This window comes from Seriola lalandi, unplaced genomic scaffold (assembly GCF_002814215.2).
Source record: "Seriola lalandi dorsalis isolate HSWRI2012SDOR001 ecotype SW California unplaced genomic scaffold, Sedor1 jcf7180002054476, whole genome shotgun sequence".
Taxonomy (NCBI): Eukaryota; Metazoa; Chordata; class Actinopteri; order Carangiformes; family Carangidae; genus Seriola; species Seriola lalandi.
Genome location: NW_019525029.1, coordinates 1,965,914 through 1,984,303, shown reverse-complemented (window position 1 = coordinate 1,984,303; position 18,390 = coordinate 1,965,914). Strand labels below are relative to the sequence as shown.

Below are 18,390 nucleotides of genomic sequence, written 5' to 3'. Positions count from 1 at the left end.
ATTTTCTTCAACCCACCCAACTTTTGACCATGTGGCTAAAAAGGGCATCCTGAAGATAAGTTACATTATGTCTTAGCGTGATACCATTTGCCGACATGGTAGAAACGCAAGTTGCCGCTCATCTGACATCTCTTTCTGTCTCCATAACAGGATTCAACCTTGAGGACATGGTTAATGTTACACCACTGAAAGGAGGTAAACTAGTCAAAGTTGCACAAAGTTCACATGAAACCAATCTTTAACACGTTCAAAATAAGGCTGATATGTTTTCATGCCCTGCTCCCTCAGGTGGAGAAACACCGGAGCCAAAAGTTGAACAGCTGATGAGCAAACTAAGTAGGCTCCAACAAGGTAGTTACAACTGACATGGACTCATTAGCTACGTTTTAAATTGCTAGAAAATCAGATATTAAATGTTTCGGACAAACAGGAGAGGAGTTTTGTTCATCCACACACTTAAGTTGAAAGATCTATCGTGGCACTCGATTTATTTTTTCAGTTTTTCAGTTTTTCTTCCATTTAACATTTAGATTGATAAATTAATTAAATCAAGCCAAACTTTCTTAAGTCCGCCATATTCGCTTTATATTTATTAGGAAAAAAAGGTTTTTAAAAATGGCAGTGGGGCTTCATATACAACAAGGGTTAATGGTATTTAGCAACAGTTTTACTATTTAATTTCGAAAGTCGTGGATCTGGGATTTAATGTAAAAGATTGCCCATTATAGGGTAATAACTGTTATGTTACTATTATAAATATCTCTTTTTAAGATTAGCTAAAAAGCTTGTTTACTTGGTTTTGTATTTATATCGTATCCCCAAGAGTGCCAATGAACCCTGAGATGTCTTTGTCACGTACTTCCTTCTTCGTGTTGAATTGCACTTGTGTCGTAGTTGTGGTGTGGTGCTTGGATACATGGACGGTTAGTGCATTATGTAGTTGTAGTATTGAGAAAATGTTCATCTGATCAGTATGAATCCCCCAGCTCTAATGATATATCGCATATTATGTTCAAGCATGCATCTCAGCTCGTAGCTCAGCCAGATCGGAATGTGAGATATTTATCTTGACACGTTAGTTAGTCTTTGTGAAGCTACACTTCCACTTCCGCTAGTAAGTTGCGCTGACTTTTTCTTTAATTACATCAAAAGTAGTAAAAAAAAACCACCATGTGAACCGCGTGTCGGACATCCTTAAAAGCTAAACTGCCCGTACGTTATGAAAAGACCTCAACACGGAGCACATAGTTTGACTGAAAGCTTTTGTAATGTGCACCAATAGGAAGGCTGGTTGTGCTGCCGATATGCTAATGAACACGCATTTTCCTTTAGGTTTAACAGAAAGAGTAGCATATATAGCCAAAACCTTTATAAATTAACCTAATGGTGATCCGAATCTAAGCAAAACACAATTAACTACATGTAATACGTAAAAGTTTAAGCACCAATACGGAAGTTAAAACCGTGAGTGAGACAGCTGTACCTACAGATCATAAGTGTAACTTGAAGCGTTTGAATGTTATCGTCAGTGAGGTACATCCTTACCTGTTACTCCTACAAGGAGTATCAGATCATGATGAATGGAGATGTATGAGATATGATTAATATCTCCGTCTTGTAGGGAACAGCAACACCCTACAAGACCCATTCTGATCTTCGCTGTTGAAATAAATAATAAATGAATTCGTATTATAAACAGTTTCTCAAAGTACTATGAAAACATACTTTCTTATCTCTGACATCAGGTAATTAACCCAAATACAACATGGAAATGTGGGTAGCAATATTAATCAGTGCCTTGTCATATGATGTTTCACAGAACATTAAATGACTACTTGAGATAGTTTTAAAGCAGTCACAATACAACAGGCATAACAATTATCATGTTTAAGTTGCACTTTGTTTTATTCAAGGTAAAAAAGCCCTAGAAGAAGAACTTAAAGACATCAAATCTGTCAGTGACTCTTTGCAGAAAGAGCTGGAAACTTGTAAGTCACAAAATCATTAATCTTTCTTCAACATGATGAGATTGATGAGATGTTGTCAAACCCCTGCTAAAGTAGACAGTTACTTTAGGCAACCATTTATAGCGTGCGCCATGTGTTATGTACCATATATGTTTATTTTATTATTAAATATTATTACAAGGCATTTTGTCAATGTTTTACAGTACAAACTGAAGCTTACCGACTGGAGGAAATCCATAAAGAAAAAGAAGGTACTTGGGAACAAACAATTGTACATGTATATTAATTAAGTATGAAGATTTTGTTTGTTTTGATGCCATGTACAAATAAGGTTTTGGTCAACTATGTCTGGAAAAAGTTTGTCATCTTAATACAGAGACAATAAATATGAATAACCTGATGAGCATATTTATTACTGATGTTTTCTTCAGAGCTGTGTATGAACCAGCAGATCCACTGTGAGGAGTCTGAGCAAGACTCTGCCAGGTGAGCACCACCTCAACCATATAAATATGATTATTGAATGTCTTCAGCTATGAGGAGTGTAGTTCAGTGTTTTGCTGAAGTCTGAACATGACCTGTAATCTTTCCCCCCTCATGTTGTAAACCTCAATTGTGTGTTTATGATGTGTAACACTAGATGGCAGTAAGTATCATTGCAGCATCCTGGAATTTTTTTTTTTCTTTGATATATTGTCTGTGTTAAACCTTACCTGTATTCTTAGATATAGTATGATCATTTTATATATCATGAGATTTTGAATTACTTTTTGTTTCAGTCCTGTTATTGGCTGTGCCAGTTTTATATATATTTATATATATTACAACCTTTTTTAATCTCTTGCCTGATTTCCTATTTAGATACTCATATAATGTCAAAACTTTTAAAATAATCAGAAATTGTGGACCTTTCATATTCAGTGGCATATAGTAACTAGTAATTAGTGGCATAGTCACCTCCACCAAGATGGATTTAAGATACTAAAATTAAGATATGTACCTGTGTGTCTTACTGTTTATGAGATGTTCAGGAGATCCTTTGTTCCCACTGCCATCAGGCTATACAACACCTCAGCCAAAGGAAGTGGACTCATCTAATTATTATTGTTTAATTATTATCAACTGCTATTATTATTATTATTATTATTATCAATGAGCTAATGGACACATGCATTTCCCCTAGGGGATAAATAAAGTATCCATCTATCTATCTATTGAATTTCCAGTTACTGTTACCTGAGACATTATATGAGAGCCTGTAAGGACTTTGCTGTTACACTATGAAGGTTAATGATTGCATCACATCTTTAGCATCCTGGACATCAGCCATAGATTTGTTGGTGACGGAATAGACACAGTTCATTCATTTAAAAGTTTGATACTTCTCTAGCTCATTGTTTCCCCAAGTTTTAAGCTTTTACATTTGTTTTATTGCTTACTTTAATTGTCATATTTAATCTGATCCTCATATCCAAGCATGTCACTTGCAAGCACATTCTTGTACAGCATGCAATACCTGTGCCAAGTCTACTATGGCCTATGCATACGAAAGGCTAGGTGAATTAATGGTTCTATGGGAAGTGTTATATTTTTAAATTATTTATATATTGCACTGGATGATGAATTGTGTATGTTTTGCAGGCAGCTAAAGCAGAACGAGCAAAGTGAGGAACTGCTGGAACAGTACAGATGTGAAATTCAGGAATTCAAGCTTAAACAGCGGAAGCAGCGGTATCAATTAATGATTTATTGTATTTAAAAAAACACCTCATCAAACAGCCATATTAATTACCTTTTTTTTTTCAGGATGAAGTTTGAAAACCAACTCCATCAGCTGATAGAGCAGCATAAGAATCTGCACTCCATGTTTGTAAGTTTGTTTATTTAATATTAAAATCAGTGGTGCTTTTTTCCCTCTTTATATATTTTCCCCAGATCTTCAAAATAGAATGATGAAAAGTTGACTTGTTGTTAGTATTGTTAATTACTGAAGTCCTCTAAATTGTTATTTAGACTCCAGAAAGGCTCCCGGATGAAATAGAGAGAGCTGAGAATACAAAATGTCAGCTGCTATCAGCTGGTAAGTACCCACAGTCAAACGTTTCCTTTTCTACATGCAGGAACAGTGTTTTCCATTTCCAACCCCTTTGACATAGTCTTGTTCTGTGATTCTTGTAGAACAGCTGAAGTTGGCTCAGCTGTGCTGTCTTGATGAGGAGCTACAAGACGTGAGGAAACAGAAGCAGTTGGAAAAAAAAGCTGCAGTGACTCAGGAGCAGTAAAACTACATGTTCAGTGGTTCTAGAGAATCAGAGGTAAACTTCCTTGTTTTACTACCAGATAGAGGCACTTTGAACACTCATCTATTTTGTCAGGTGAAAACCACAAATTTCCCAAACATCAGCTTCTGTGTTTCATTGGCCCAAGGGTTGTAGAATCCTGCCAAACCCATACAGTAAAAAAACTACTTGAGTTGACCTCAAAATGAAATGAAAATAACCAGAATTTTAGTCACAACTTGTTGATTTGTATCAGTGAGATACAAGTAAAAATATTTGCGGACAAAACTCTATTTATTCCAGTGTCCTTGGCTATTATTATCTACTATTTACTGCTTTGATACTATTAACTGTTCTGTGAGGCATGGGCTTGTTTTTGTGATCCAGTTTAATGTTGGAATATCTGCAAATTTGATGTGTTTATGAAACCTGAAATATTTTACATTCTGTGACCAGTGAATGCTGTTTTTGAGATATGTAGATGATAGTAGTAGTAGTAGTAGTAATATTGTGTATTGATGATTGATTGATTGAAAGGTGTTCATATATTTAAAAAAAAAAAAAAATAGTTTCTATGTTGTGACATTGCTATTAAAAGGATTTTATTATTTTAATCTTAGAGAACCTATAAATGAAGAGCCATTCAGGAAATATACAGACCTACAGCATACATGTGCACACAGCCACATTCAACTTCGGTTTTAAGAGATTTAATAAAACACTCGTTGCAGTAGTTCAAATACAATGTAATACTATTTTAGGTTTTTAAAAATAAGACATGTACCCTGTGGAACTGATTCCCCCTTAATTAATGCCAATTACTTTTTACAGCCAATACCACATACTTATAAAAATGGAGATAAGGCACGTTGATAGCACAGTGAGGGTGATCATAATCAAATTTGTTACTTATATTGTCAACAAGACCTTTTTTTACATAAATATATACATATAACCTTGTATAGAAAACAGTGTAACCCCTGAAGTGTTCTTTTGATGTACTGTACGAAAAAACACTAAACATTAAATGGTTTGATGTTCAGTTGAGCTGTCAAGCAGCCTGGGAACTCTATCATATAATAAAATCTTTGGTTCCATGGTATTTACAGGCTAACAAAGGAGTTAGAAGTCCTGTGCAGGGCGTAGTTCTCAGAAGTTAAATGCCTTATGTAAGGAGGCATGGCCCTGCTCCAGTATGCAAAATGTACCTATCGTTTTACTATTCCTTTCCTTACGAGGTGATGACTAATTCAAAAGTCCAGGAAGGAGAGAGAAACGGGGGCACAATTTTTAGTCACGTAAAAATTGTCCTTTTTTTTTCTTTTTCTTTTTTTTTTTACAGTGATTCAGGTCAACATTGCATAAGACAAACAGTTGTACACATAATTGTTTTTAACTCCACTCCTCTGAACATGCAAGCTTTTAGTCCCCCTCTTTGAATGGTTACTTGACATTGTCAACCCTGAGAAGTGGATCCACGCCTTAACACTCCTTTGAGAGGGTAAAGTTCACTAGAGGCTCTAATTTTAATCAAAACTCTACTGGTGCTGCCTTAACATTAGAATTACACATTAGGAAACACATTTCTTTCATCTGCTGATTCTATTTTGTATCTCTTCCTATAATTTCACAGACTTGCCCTTAAATTTTCACCTGTCATCAACACTCATTCTCTTTATCTTCATATCCTCATCTTTGCTTTCCGGGCTGGGTTAATTATAGTCCCTCTAGCTTTGGTAATGCCCCCAGTGGGCAATTGGCACAGAGTGAATCCCCAAGGACACTGTCTTGTGTTTAACTTTAAACAAGTCCTAGTTACCCACTCACTTGCAGAAACAGACAACACTGGTACTAGACATGTGCAGTCATTTACTGCCATGTTTTTTTGACTGGCGTGTATCTTATTTTCTTTCCCCTAGGTGTAACATGTACTGTCTTTCTCTTATCTTCTAACTCCCTCAGTCACGTTCATACAAGCTCAGTCGTTCATACAAGCTCAGTTATAGGTAAACTGCCCTCCCTTTTTCTGGTTGGTGAAACATCAGCCAATGCAGCCAGTATGCAAGTAGTCACTCTTCTCTCTCTCACCATATAAGGAAAAAGTAGTAGCAGGTCTTGGCAAATGGGCACATTCCAAACTCAATGACTTAAGTTTGTTAGTTTGCATTTATATATATATATAATTATATATATAGTCTTTTCAAGTTTTATTACTCAATGTGAAAATCCAGGAAAGGCTGCAGTGTTGCAGTACCCAGAGGTACTTGGAGAGTGTCGCTGGCACATGTGGACAATGGGTCTTTTTGATCATCTTGCATAAATAGTTTCCATTTAAAAGGCCGCTCCTCCGTCTTTCGTTAACCCAGGCTATTCCCCATCTGTTAACAGAACAACAGGGATAACAGTGAATGCAACAGAGTATAAACTCCCACCCATTTTTGTCTGTCCTTTCCCTCTTCCTCATTGATACGACATTATTCTTCAGGCCTCAGGGGACAGTCCTAATACAGTATTCTGCTTAGCTCAATGACACTAACCGATATACAAGCAAGGTAAAATCAAATTCTATTTAAAATGGTAATAATTATAACAATGACATACTGTAGTTTGACTAGACTTCTAATGTATAAGGCACCAAAGCATTTTCACAGCTTATAAGGAGACCTTAGGTTAAATATTAGTCTGCTGTTATTTGGACAAATTATTTTCAATTATACAAACAAAATTATCTAATCTATAATTTTGTCGGCCATATATAAAAATTATCATTAAAAACTTTTAAAAATACACATCTGATTATTTATATGGCTCAGATAGTTGCAGAGATAATTCTCACGTTTTACTATTTTAATTGGACTGTATACTACACACACAAGTGTATACTGCTGTAATTCATTAAGTCAGACCAAACTGAATTTGGTCTTTGAATTTTGAAAAGCTGCCTTTTTTCTAACATGACTTAATCTAAACCTGGAATCTGACTAGTACATGTAGTACTTTTGTTATTTGTTATATGTCTTTCTACACTATCCATCTACGCTGCAAACATCATCCATGCATTGAGAGAGTACCTCAAAGCGGCTGTAGACCTTCTTCTCCTTCCTCATGCTCTCTATCCTCTTCAGCAATCCCTCACGCTCCTGGATGTTGCCCTGCGGTCGCAGAAATCGATTCTTTTTTATGGAGTTCTGTCTCTCAAGCCCCTTCTCCCCGGTGTCACTGTCTCCCCCTGTTTCATCCCTCTCCAGTCGGTTTTTCTGGCTGTTGGCCGAGATCTGCTCCAGAATGACTTTGGTGTCATCTCGTAGGTTGCTACTGAACAAAACAGAGCTGCCCGGGGGCTGGTATCGGGACGGGCCTGACATCCCGGTCGCTGACTTATGATTGGCTGTAGTTTGGTCGGTAGTGCTAGCGCTGGTATCTTTAGCTGATGAACTCTGCTTTTTGCTTGAATCTTCAGTGATCTCTTTGACCATGCTCATGCCCTTATCATCTCCAGAAGATTTCTTTTCTTTATCCTTAGGCCCAAGGATTCCCTTTAGCTTCTGAGTCTGCTTCTTTAAGAAGTCGAGTGCCTTACCCTCACCCTTTCCCTCACCGAGTGTGTTGATGGATGTATTAGATCCCATCATTTTCTGTCCTGCCTTAGTTTCATCACGTGGCAGAGTTGAAGAACTGTGAGAGCGGCTCTTTTTCAGTTCACTCTTCTCTGCATCTGTAGCATCTGTGGTCAGAATTTCGTCATCACAGGAGATGCGACGAGGATTCAGCCCTTTGATCTTAAGCTGATCCCTCTTGAAGAGCTTAGGTGAAGGAATAGGCTTTAGAGACTTGAATATATCCTTCTTTAGACCCTCTGAGGTATTCTCCTCTTTATGAGGTTGAGATGTCTCTGAAGGTTTCAGGTTACTCACAGAAGGCTTGGCATAGTTTATTGGTGGTTTTGAGGAACTAAATGAAGGTCTGCGAGTCAGCTCTGCCAGTTTTGCAGAGATGTCTGTCTTCTTTGGTTCAGGTTCTGCTAAACCAACAGAAACAGTTGAGTTCTTTGGATTTGTTGTAGTTTTGAGAGGTTTATCAGAGAGGTCTGGTTTTTTTTCAGCAGGCTCTGGGATTTTTAACGATGACTCTATGTCCATTTTTGAGGCTTTTCTCTTGGCAGCAAGATCTTTGAAATACTGCAGTCGACTGGCTGGGTCATTCATGTTCAGAGATGATGATGTTGTGCCTTCACATGTTTCAACAGTTGTTGTCTTTACCTCTGTGTTAGTTTTCTGAGATTCAACCTTTACTTTAATGTCATCTTTCAATCCCATCTCCTTTTCCTTTTGCTGACGCTCTTTCTCCTTCTCTTTTTCTTCTTTGTCTTTCTCCTTGTCCTTTTCTTTCTCCTTATCTTTGTCCTCAGTCTTCTTTCTCCACTCAAAAGGCTCACGAGTCAATGACCTCCTCTTTTCTAGGATCTGGGACACAATCGAGGAAGTGCGCAATGTGTCTAACTCCTCATCTTCCTCTGTGGCTGCTTTTAATCCCACACTGCCACTGTGCATCTCTGCCTTGGAAGATGAGAATATAAGTGAGGAACGTAGACGAGAGCTACGTTGAAGAAGTGGGTTAATGCGACTACGGAATGATTCATGTTTTGACAGGAAGTAATCTGGACCCTCTTTCACCTCCACATCCGTCTCCTTTGCTGTTCCCCTCTCTAGTTCTCTCTCCCATTCCTTCTCCACTTCCCCCTCTTTTTTGTCCAGTAAAAATGACTTCAAGCCACTGCCTGAGGACAGCAGATCCTTAGAGTCTTTATTGCTGCTCTCAGGCAATTTGGGCTTTCCAAAGCGTGGTCTTGTGAAATCTGGTCTGGGCTTTGGGGGAACATTAGGTTTTCCAAAGCGAGTAGCTGAAGTTTCAGCCGCTGTAAGCTGCTGAGATGGTGGAGGATCTTCAAATGCATCAGGCCCCATAGGCTGCGTCAGACCTTCTTCTCCACCGTCCTCATATGTGCTAAGATAGGAGTTGATTCTCCAACTCCTCAGGCCTTGCTTAACACTTGCATCTTGATCATACTCTTGATCAGATTGTTTGAGAAACTGTTTCTTCTCTGGTGGATGGGGCTGTGTGGGTGAGCTCTGGCAGGCATACGCCTGACCTATGGTTGGCCTCTTATGGGAGGATCCTCCTCCATATCTTCCAGGTAATGGAGGTGCCTGGTGCCCCTCAGGTCCTATCAAATCCTCAGATGAAAGGTAATCTCGACCAGGAGGAGGCTCCAGATCTGAGCGAAAGCTTGAGTCTGAATACTGGTCAATGGAGAGGTGTGGAGGATGACCTCGAAGTCTGTCATAGTGTCCATGGCCAGAACCTGGCCCAGGCCCTTCACTGTAGAAATGGCTACTTTGGATCTGCTCCCTGTAAAGAAAACACAATGGTTCTTATTTGTTTCGTTATAATTGAATAATTATGTGCAAAGACTCACACAAGATGTGATGCCTGATTTAATTAAGACTCCAAACAGTTATAGGTATTAAAAGGTTAACTACCTTTGGAAGTCTGTCTCTTCCAGATTATTCATGACTCTGTGCTTCATGTATTGCCTTGATGATGTGTAGTTTTCCTGGGTTCCCTCTGCATAGCTGTGCCTCTTGAACGCACTGCCACTGATCTCCATCTGCCTGGATACTATGGATCTTCCCTGCTCCAGGAAGGATTGCTGCAGACGAAACTGTTGCTGGGAAAATTTTCCAATTGTAATTCCTGCCCCAGGTTCAATGGTGTGACGATATGGGTCATTCCTCCGGAAAGGAAGTGCAAGGTTACGATCAGAGTCTCCATAGGGGAAGGCAGAGGGAATATCAGGTTGCCTGCGGTATCCTATGGGGTTACGCAAAGACTGGGTCCTCTTCAACCCAAACTGGCTTACATAACTGCTGGTGCTGCTGGTGTCAGAGATAGCAAGTGCTCCATCTGAGGGGTCAACGACTAGAGGCTCTGACTGAGCAAAGAGAATGCGAAACTCTTCATCAAAGGTGGCAACCAGCTCCCCAAGGAAGAGGTGGGCGATGCAGCGGTGGATCTTCTCGTAGGACCACATGAAACTATAAGAAATTTAGAGAATGAATGGCATAGGAGTCTTGGGAATTAAATAAACTGACTCATAATTAATATAATTAAATGACTAACCTATAGTTCCCACTGAGTACAGCCCTGCAGTCAGAGAGTAGGAAACGATCTTTCACCTGTCCCTTGAATGACTTTCCCGTCCGGGAATAATAGGGTATTCCTGCCACAGTCCTGACACGCATCATCTGTAAAACCAAAAATTCAACCATGTTATGGATACATATATAAGCCTTCGTGAAAATGATGTGATATAAAGGAATAAATACAATAATAAATAATAGCCAGGTGTTAGCCCAATCTTTAGAGAAAATTTGTAATGAAAAGCCAAACTCACAGGAATTAAGTCCAAGTTGACTTTGCAGTTGATGACCATAGACACAAAGTGATGGGCTTCGTGTTCATCGAGTAGAATGTAAACAGGGACGTGGCGTGTTGCTGCATCCAAGAGGTCAGCAAAAATGTCAACATCTGTGAACATATCCATCACCACAGCAATAACCTGGAGCAGAAGAGCAAACGAGAAAACTAGTCAAGGTTTGTTTGTTAATGTGGTCTTTGGTAGTCTGGCTTTGAAGTTATTTTGTAGTCTAAAGTCTGTTGGTTAAAAAATTGGTGATTTAAAATTGCAACCCTGAACATTTACATAATTTGAAGGAACTTTGGCAGTGGCAGCTGTTCATTGTGTTAATCAGCAGAAGAAGATAAAGCATTATCATCTTAAAAAGGGCTAAATAATAAATACACTATGTACAAGTGTATGACACCTTTGATGGAATTGCATAAAGGTTTGTCATGAAATCGTGAACATTGAATAGGACTATTTGTTCAGTAACATCATTAACACTGCTCCACACTGGAATGAAGTTAACCTTTCTTCACACAGGTGAAGAGACGTTAAGTCATTATCCCTCAGTTTATTGCATTTGAATGAATATCGCCTCTCAACAAAATAAGACTGAGACAACACATGTATTTAACTACACCCAGTTTATCAGCAGTACAGCGTGGGTGAATTACGTAAAATAAATTTACGTAACAACCATGGCATAGTAAGATTAATGACTCCTGTCTTTTAGAGCCTTTGTGTCCTCCGTGTGCATGTTGAAACACTTAACTTAATTCATGAAATAGACACACTCATAAATTTTAAAAGACACAGACATACTCTCCAAACACACAGACAGAAATGGAGGACAGATAGCAACATGAACCACTACACCAACAGGTTTGACTGCTCTTGACATTTGGCATGTAGGCTGTGTGTTAATTTTATTTTTGATTTAGCCAAAGGCCAACCAGTTCGACATTCATCTGAAAGGGAGTGGTAGCAAATCTGAGAGTGGCAGATAAAAAGTAATATTAAACTAATAATGAGATAGCATAAGCCACATACTGGCAGCCTTTTATCTCAACTCTTTTTTTCTTCTTCTTTTTTTTTTTTAAGAGATAACACTTACAGTACATACTGATAAGACAGAAAGAGGATACTCATAAATAAGAAATAGTGTGTTAATTTACTATATGGAGTGTAAATCAGACATGACAATGTACACATCTAAACACTAAAACGTAGCATATTTGTATTTGTACACAATGAATAAATGTACATGTATAAACATGGAATGCTTTGATCTTATTTTCACGTTTAAATTTTTTCTCAGAAATACCTCTGAAAGCAAACCAGATCTGCAAGTTTAACATCTTTCTGTTTCATATCCCTCCCTCTTACTCACTTGACGTGCATTCTTGATAAGTCTCCTAGCTTGCTCCTTGATGCTAGGCATGTCTGGGTCGGAGGGATTAACCAGAGTAGTGACCTCTGTGGGCCCAACGAAGCTGTGCTGTGGCAGCGGCCAGCCAAGGTCCAGCCCTGGGGCAGCCAGGTCGGACTGCACCGGCCAGTAGGTGTCGGAGGAGCCATCAGCCTCATAACCTCCCTCCTGGTACGTCAGCTCTGGCACACCGGAGGTTCGATTGGGTACCTGGATTGTGGATTTGATGAGTTCAATTTCTGGCTGTGCCAGGAAACCGACCACATCTGCCATCTGGAGGAACTCATAGTAGCCCTGGTGAGACAGGAGAGTAATTCATTACATCATAGAATCTATGTACTGTACATGTAATTTTGAAGTATTTTACACCCAAAACAAACAATTTCAAAATTGAAGTGTTACCTGTATGTCGTTTTCTATCAGAGCATCAATAGCTAGACGATACTCCTCACGGTAGTGTGGGGGCAGGTAGTTTGGGTCAAGGGGGTTATCACCGATCGATGAACTCTGAGATCTGTGCGCCATGGTTGAAGAGAAGAATGGGATCAAAGGCTAGGGCTCAAGGGTGAAGAGAGGTGAGGGAGGAGGAATTTGAACCTGTGCAGAAATGTCAGAAAGAAAGAAAAGGTCAGTGCACAGAGAAATTAACCCTTCTGCACGTCTGTACAGCCTGTTTTGGAGGCTTACGCAAACAGCATATTGTAGGTTTCTAAGAATCTCAGAGCTAAAAGAATATCTTCCAAGTATACAAAACAATCAAATATTTTCATGTGTTCAAGTCACAGTGCTGTTGTAGTTGCATATACTGCAGACAACACACCACTGCTCCTTCCATGATATACAATAGTCATATTTAAACTAAATATTCCCTAAGGTGATGAGAGGGAAGAAAGCTCTGTGTCAGGGTGCAAAAGCAGGCAGATTACCTGACAGAGACAGATGGAGAGTTTCGAATCAATAATTATTGAGTTGTGTTTCATGTATTCTATTAGTTATTGTTGTCATTAATATTCTACAAATAGAAAATACATCTGGCACTTTCATTAAACTAAAACTAACTTGTTAAAAAATAAAGGGCAATACAAATAAATAATTTCCAACTTAATAAGAAAATATATCTAAACTTTTTCAATACTCATTGTATAATGCATCATCTGGGGCATCATATCATGCTTTATTTGTCATTTAGTTCAATGTAAATATTCTTAAAGTTAAACTGTGATTAACAGTTAACTTGACTTAGTTCTCATTTATGGCATCACACACTTAGCTTAATGGCCTGTTTGATGTAACATTAGAGCTGTATTCATCAATGAAATATCCTGCTTGTGGTAGAACCAGTGATTAACTGAAATTCAATCGGGCTTGTGAGCAAACTGTTCACAAAGGTAAGAACAAAGAAAAACAACAGGATAGAGAAAGCACAGTGGGGGGGAGAGAAAGGAGAAAGTCAAGTGAGAGAAAAGGGACGTGTAAGGGAGAGGTGGGAAAGGCATGAAGAGGTGTATGGACAGGTTCTCTCATATCTCTGCTAAGCAAACTTGTCATGCTGGTGCGTCATGCTTCAAGTTGCTACTCAGACCTCATCCTGAAAAATCTGTGCCAGTCATAGCGAGCAAATTTTTTCAGGAGGGCACAATGAGTGTGGTATTAGTTATGTCATGACTTGAACTGACTTAATTCAACATAGTGAAAGGAACATTGTCACATAACAATTTGTGAATGTGTGATCGTTTGCATGAGAAAGAGAGAGCGCCGAAGACCTGTAGGGCTTAGGGACAACTTCTCCAATCCTGCACACACGATGATGAGATGCTACACCGACCATCTCTACTCCCAGCCCAAAAGAGACACAGAGAGCCACAGTCAGAAAATGCGAATGAAAGGCAGATGGCAGGGGGAAAGCAAGGACAACTATCCCACACAAGCAGAAACTTTATGAACATAAAACACAACAAGAGGGGACGTTGTAACAAGTAACAAGTGTAATTGTTTGGTTTATATATGTTAAAATAGTGAAAAATGCCCATCAATTTCCCAAGGGGGGCCTGAGGCATTGTCTCCTAGTAGCTTGTTTTGTCCAACCAACATTTCAAGAAACATAAAAGCAGCAAACCTTCACAATGAGAAAACTGGAACTTGGCTTTTGCCTCAGATCTAATAACAATAGCTGGTTCAATCCACTGTGTTAAGTGTATGTTTAGGCAAAAAATATTTGGCATTTGTTAACTATTTTGTGGTATATCTGCTTTCAAAAGAGGAATTAGTTCATCAGTGCCATCTGATGCCTTCTAATATTTTGTTTGGCATTAGATAAAGGAAGAAGAAAGAATGCAACATGTAGAAAGGGCCAAGGCTCAATTCCAACCCACAACATAGTTTTGTGTTAAGCACCATAAACTGAACCAACCCGGACACCCCCCTCATTGATATTTAATGTGGTCCTGACAGCTGCATGCTGGATGGGTCCTCTGATGGATTATCAAGACCTGAGTTATTAAAACTGGAGGTATTGATTCATACGGTTGGCTGTTTAACTTTTGGTAAATCTCTTCTGCACATTGTAGCATGTTGTCAAAACAGGATGTGTTTTTGACTGTGTGGATGCATCACCATGGAAATGTCTTAGGAACTGGTTGACCGACAGTCTGAGTACATGATCAGGGTGTATGTGTGTGTAACCTGGGGATGGAATGGGAGGGTGAGTAGGTGTTTTGCAAGGTGTACCCACTTAAAAAAAGTGCGTGTGATGTGTTTTCTGTAAACTTCCACACACTTTGGTGATCGATGGTGATAACAAAAGTGTCCAAGTCCTAACCCGCAATTACTGTGAAAACCCAGTTTAGTCAGAGGCCTGGTGAGTCACAGGGTAGCCTGGCCTGGCCTAGCCTGGGGATAACTTCCACCACGTGTCTCTGTGGTGATTCATCTGTTGGCAAAATGGCTGACATCCTGTTTCCTTTCTCATTTCTAGCCATAGAAATTAGGCCTTTGCGGTGTTCTGTTCCCCTTCCACAGTTTTGCGGTGGGCAGGGAGGCATACTGGGCGCACATACTGGTTGCATGGAATAAATGCTGGTTGCATAGAATAAATCTTACTCACAGCAAGTTTCTAATGTGGAAGAATCGCAAGTACTTTGATCCATTTTGTTCCTTATTTTATAGAGATCTAGCAGCCTGAGGCAAGATCTATATGCAAGTAAATTTGCTGATGCAGCAGTGAAGTGCATACCTGAGCACTTAACAGTCATAAAGTGAAAGATGTGCACCTGTCTGTGCTCGTCATAAAGCGTAAACCTCAACAGCAGCCAAAAAACACTGCGAGTGCCTATCAAATTATGAAATAGTTAGTCATGCTGTTACAGTTTTTCGGTTACGAAAAACCTTAGAAGAAGACAGCGATCAGTGCAAATCAACCCTGAGGTGAATATGAGCTAAGTGGGTGACCCAAGAGCATAGTTGCACTATTCACCCTCCTGACCTCTGAGTCTGAGCAGAATGAAGCAGCAGAGGAATAGCACAATGTAAGAGGCATGACAGACTTTCCCCACCTCACCTGACTGACTGGTAGCATATGCAAACAAAAACTGCTGCTTTGTTTGTTGTTATAGAAACCGCTGTAAACATCAAGCTGTAGAAAGTGACACATGACAATGATCTTTCTCTCTCTGTTCATCCTTAAAACGTTCTGCCGCCCGCACAGGGACGAGCCTGCTCTAAACGCACCATAAACAAAGCCACTTTGAAAGACTAAACCACCACAGGACAGGCAGGCGGCAACCAACTGCAGCTACTCCAGGCTGATAAACCCAATATTCAGATGGGCCCAATGTTTGCTCACTAAGCGTGTAAATGGCTCATTCTCAGCATTCCTGCAGCAACACTGAAACGAGAATAAGGAGAGAACCAGCAAGAGAAGAGCTGAAGGAGAGAACATTTTAATGTCTCACTGTCTGAATTAAGAGAATAAAGTCAGACGAGACACAAACTATCAAGCACAAACTCCAAAAAGCATTTTCTTCACTCTTTCTGTTTCTCTTTGTCTCTCTCTCACTCTCTCACACACACACACACACACACACATCTGAACACACACACACACACACACACACACACACATCTGAACACACCTCCCTAAACAAACACTGATTGATCTGACATACCTCTTCAGTCGATTCATTTTGTGTGATAATGATTTGTGAATGGTGAATGGAGCGAGAACAAAATACCTGAAAACAGGTTTTGAACGGATGAACCAGTCATCTCCTGATGCTCCTGTCAGAACCTTTCAGGGCCACCTTTAGTCTGATTAACACACGCAAGCGTAGATAAGAGCAAACACAGAGGACATCTTGTCTCTCTGTACATCATCACACCTCAGCAAGGCCATTGAATGCCGCACAAAAGACAGCTCAAGGTCAGGTGAATGTATACTACATGTACACACACCAGCATGAACCCTCCCCTTTCTCTAGCTGTGTTTAACACAGCAGCACTGCGAGAAAAACAGGTCCAATGAGGTCCTCGTCATGTGTTCCAAATGCCTTAATGTCTGCGGTCGTCTTGAGTGAAAAACACAACAGTAAAGCATGAAAATGTCTCTACATTGCTTCCTCTCCCTCTCAAAGCACAATAGTGCTCACACATGAATGACCCCACCTTTACGAACAGAAACTGACCCCTTATGACATATACAATGCAAACAGACTAATGAATGGGATGAAGCCTTCGCCATATGGCTGGTGTGACAAGATGGAATCTATAATAAGGGGCACGCATTGCACTGACGCACCACAGAAAAAGCTGGCACCACAGACTTTTTCCCTCAAATTATAACCACATGCTGAACTATTCCAGCGGAGTGACTCACTCACTGAATTGAGGGAAAGCCTGTAAGTTTAAATCAATACATTGCTTGTTTGAATCAAAGCTGCAAACATAAAGATATTATCAGAGCCTATAGGAGACCAACATCTATAGGAGAGGACATGTGGTGGGTGCTTTCCTTGTTCAACAGACAAACTGTATGATTTAGAAGGCAAGGAATGTGTAGTATCTCACCAATTATCCTCAAATTAGAGGGATCTCAAGTTTGCCTAATAACAATGACATACATGTCATTGTGCAACCAAGCCATTGACCAGGCTTGTAAAAGTGTCCCTGCCTTTTGAAGCACCATTTAACAACCATGGCTCCCTGCAGGACAAGACAAAGCTCCACACAGTCTGAAACCTTGTTATTTTTCCAAGTAGTGTTTTTTTCTCTTTCTCAAATGTCTTCAAAGGACTGGAAAGAGAGCAGCACAGATAGTTAGAGTCAGCCAACGCCGAGCCCTGAACTGTGTACTCAGACTGTAATAACAATACTGTTCAGGTTTTGCAATGCACAGCAGCTACCTGGATGACTTCATCCTGTATAAACTGCAAGCGGCTAATGAGGAGAGTAACCTGCATTTCACTTTTTTTTTTTATTCCATTGACATTAATGGAGCAATAAATAGAAAAGAATAGAGCAGACATCATTATAAAACTCGTGGAGGATGATAAAACAGGAAACAATATAGTAGTACAGTAGAATATTATACAGCAGGATAAAGTTATCACTGAATAAAACAAGACAGGAAACAATCGAGTGGAATAGAAAAGCACATGAGTGCACATTAGTGGTTGTTAGAATAAGTCAGGGAGGGAAAATACGCAGAATAGAATAAAGCAGGACACAGCTAGAATAGAATAAAAGAGGGTGGGATTCATTAGCAAAGAATGGATAGTAATAGGCTATTATCTCTGAACATCTCTTCGTCCCAAGTTGCATTTCCACAGTTGGTCTTTGTTTCCACTTCGTACCTCCTAACTCTGCTGCAGAACTTGTCTCGTCTCGTCTTGTTGTTGCTTGTTTGTTTTTTTCCCCCAACAGGTATCGCTTTCTCCGGTGAAACCGCCGATGTGCGTCTCCTTCCGTCCGTGCGTCACATTCCTCGGACCGGGTACGAACTCCACCCAAACCCCCGGTGCGCAGCCTCCACTGCCAGCCGAGCGAACACAGGCGAAACGAGGCAGCTCCTACTCCAGGCCCAGGCTGAGCGCTTCACTCGGCGGTATGTGAACCTCCGGAGCCGCCGCCACTATGGCACAGAGGACCGCGGTGAATGAGGAAGAAGCGGGGCGACTCCTGTTGGGCAGGGCTTTCCCACCGGTGAGACTCCTCCCAAACCCGTTGATCACTGGGAACATAAACCCATTGGAAGTTCAC

General features: G+C 40.0%; 2 protein-coding genes and 1 non-coding gene across 3 annotated transcripts; 2 read left to right on the top strand and 1 right to left on the bottom strand.

The window, feature by feature from the left end:
* Nucleotides 1-95: 95 nt before the first annotated feature.
* On the top strand, nt 96-4,699 carry LOC147818786 (synaptonemal complex central element protein 1). The gene is made up of 8 exons (XM_087175566.1): nt 96-195; nt 1,893-1,988; nt 2,171-2,218; nt 2,399-2,453; nt 3,609-3,698; nt 3,774-3,837; nt 3,981-4,047; nt 4,146-4,699. The coding sequence occupies exons 1-8, from the start codon at nt 96-98 to the stop codon at nt 4,247-4,249; spliced, it is 624 nt and encodes a 207-aa protein (XP_087031692.1). The 3' UTR covers nt 4,250-4,699.
* Nucleotides 1,523-1,654, top strand: LOC111659406 (U8 small nucleolar RNA). The gene has a single exon (XR_002761073.1). It is a non-coding gene; the product is annotated as a U8 small nucleolar RNA (small nucleolar RNA).
* A 241-nt stretch (nt 4,700-4,940) lies between the features above and the next one.
* On the bottom strand, nt 4,941-18,276 carry sack1hb (scaffolding CK1 anchoring protein Hb). The gene is made up of 8 exons (XM_023412194.2): nt 17,985-18,276; nt 12,541-12,735; nt 12,100-12,432; nt 10,701-10,865; nt 10,427-10,551; nt 9,787-10,341; nt 7,318-9,655; nt 4,941-6,624 (listed from the first exon to the last, which is right to left on the bottom strand). The coding sequence occupies exons 2-8, from the start codon at nt 12,661-12,663 to the stop codon at nt 6,604-6,606; spliced, it is 3,660 nt and encodes a 1,219-aa protein (XP_023267962.1). The 5' UTR covers nt 12,664-12,735; nt 17,985-18,276; the 3' UTR covers nt 4,941-6,603.
* Between the last annotated feature and the right edge of the window lie 114 nt (nt 18,277-18,390).

Coding starts and splice junctions, on each gene's coding strand:
- LOC147818786 (XM_087175566.1), top strand. CDS start 96: ATGGTAGAAACGCAAGTTGCCGCTCATCTGACATCTCTTTCTGTCTCC. Junction 196..1,892: donor TGTTACACCACTGAAAGGAG/GTAAACTAGTCA, acceptor ATCATGTTTAAG/TTGCACTTTGTTTTATTCAA. Junction 1,989..2,170: donor GCAGAAAGAGCTGGAAACTT/GTAAGTCACAAA, acceptor AATGTTTTACAG/TACAAACTGAAGCTTACCGA.
- sack1hb (XM_023412194.2), bottom strand. CDS start 12,663: ATGGCGCACAGATCTCAGAGTTCATCGATCGGTGATAACCCCCTTGAC. Junction 9,656..9,786: donor GAAGAGACAGACTTCCAAAG/GTAGTTAACCTT, acceptor TTTTCTTTACAG/GGAGCAGATCCAAAGTAGCC. Junction 6,625..7,317: donor AGGTCTACAGCCGCTTTGAG/GTACTCTCTCAA, acceptor TTCTGTTAACAG/ATGGGGAATAGCCTGGGTTA.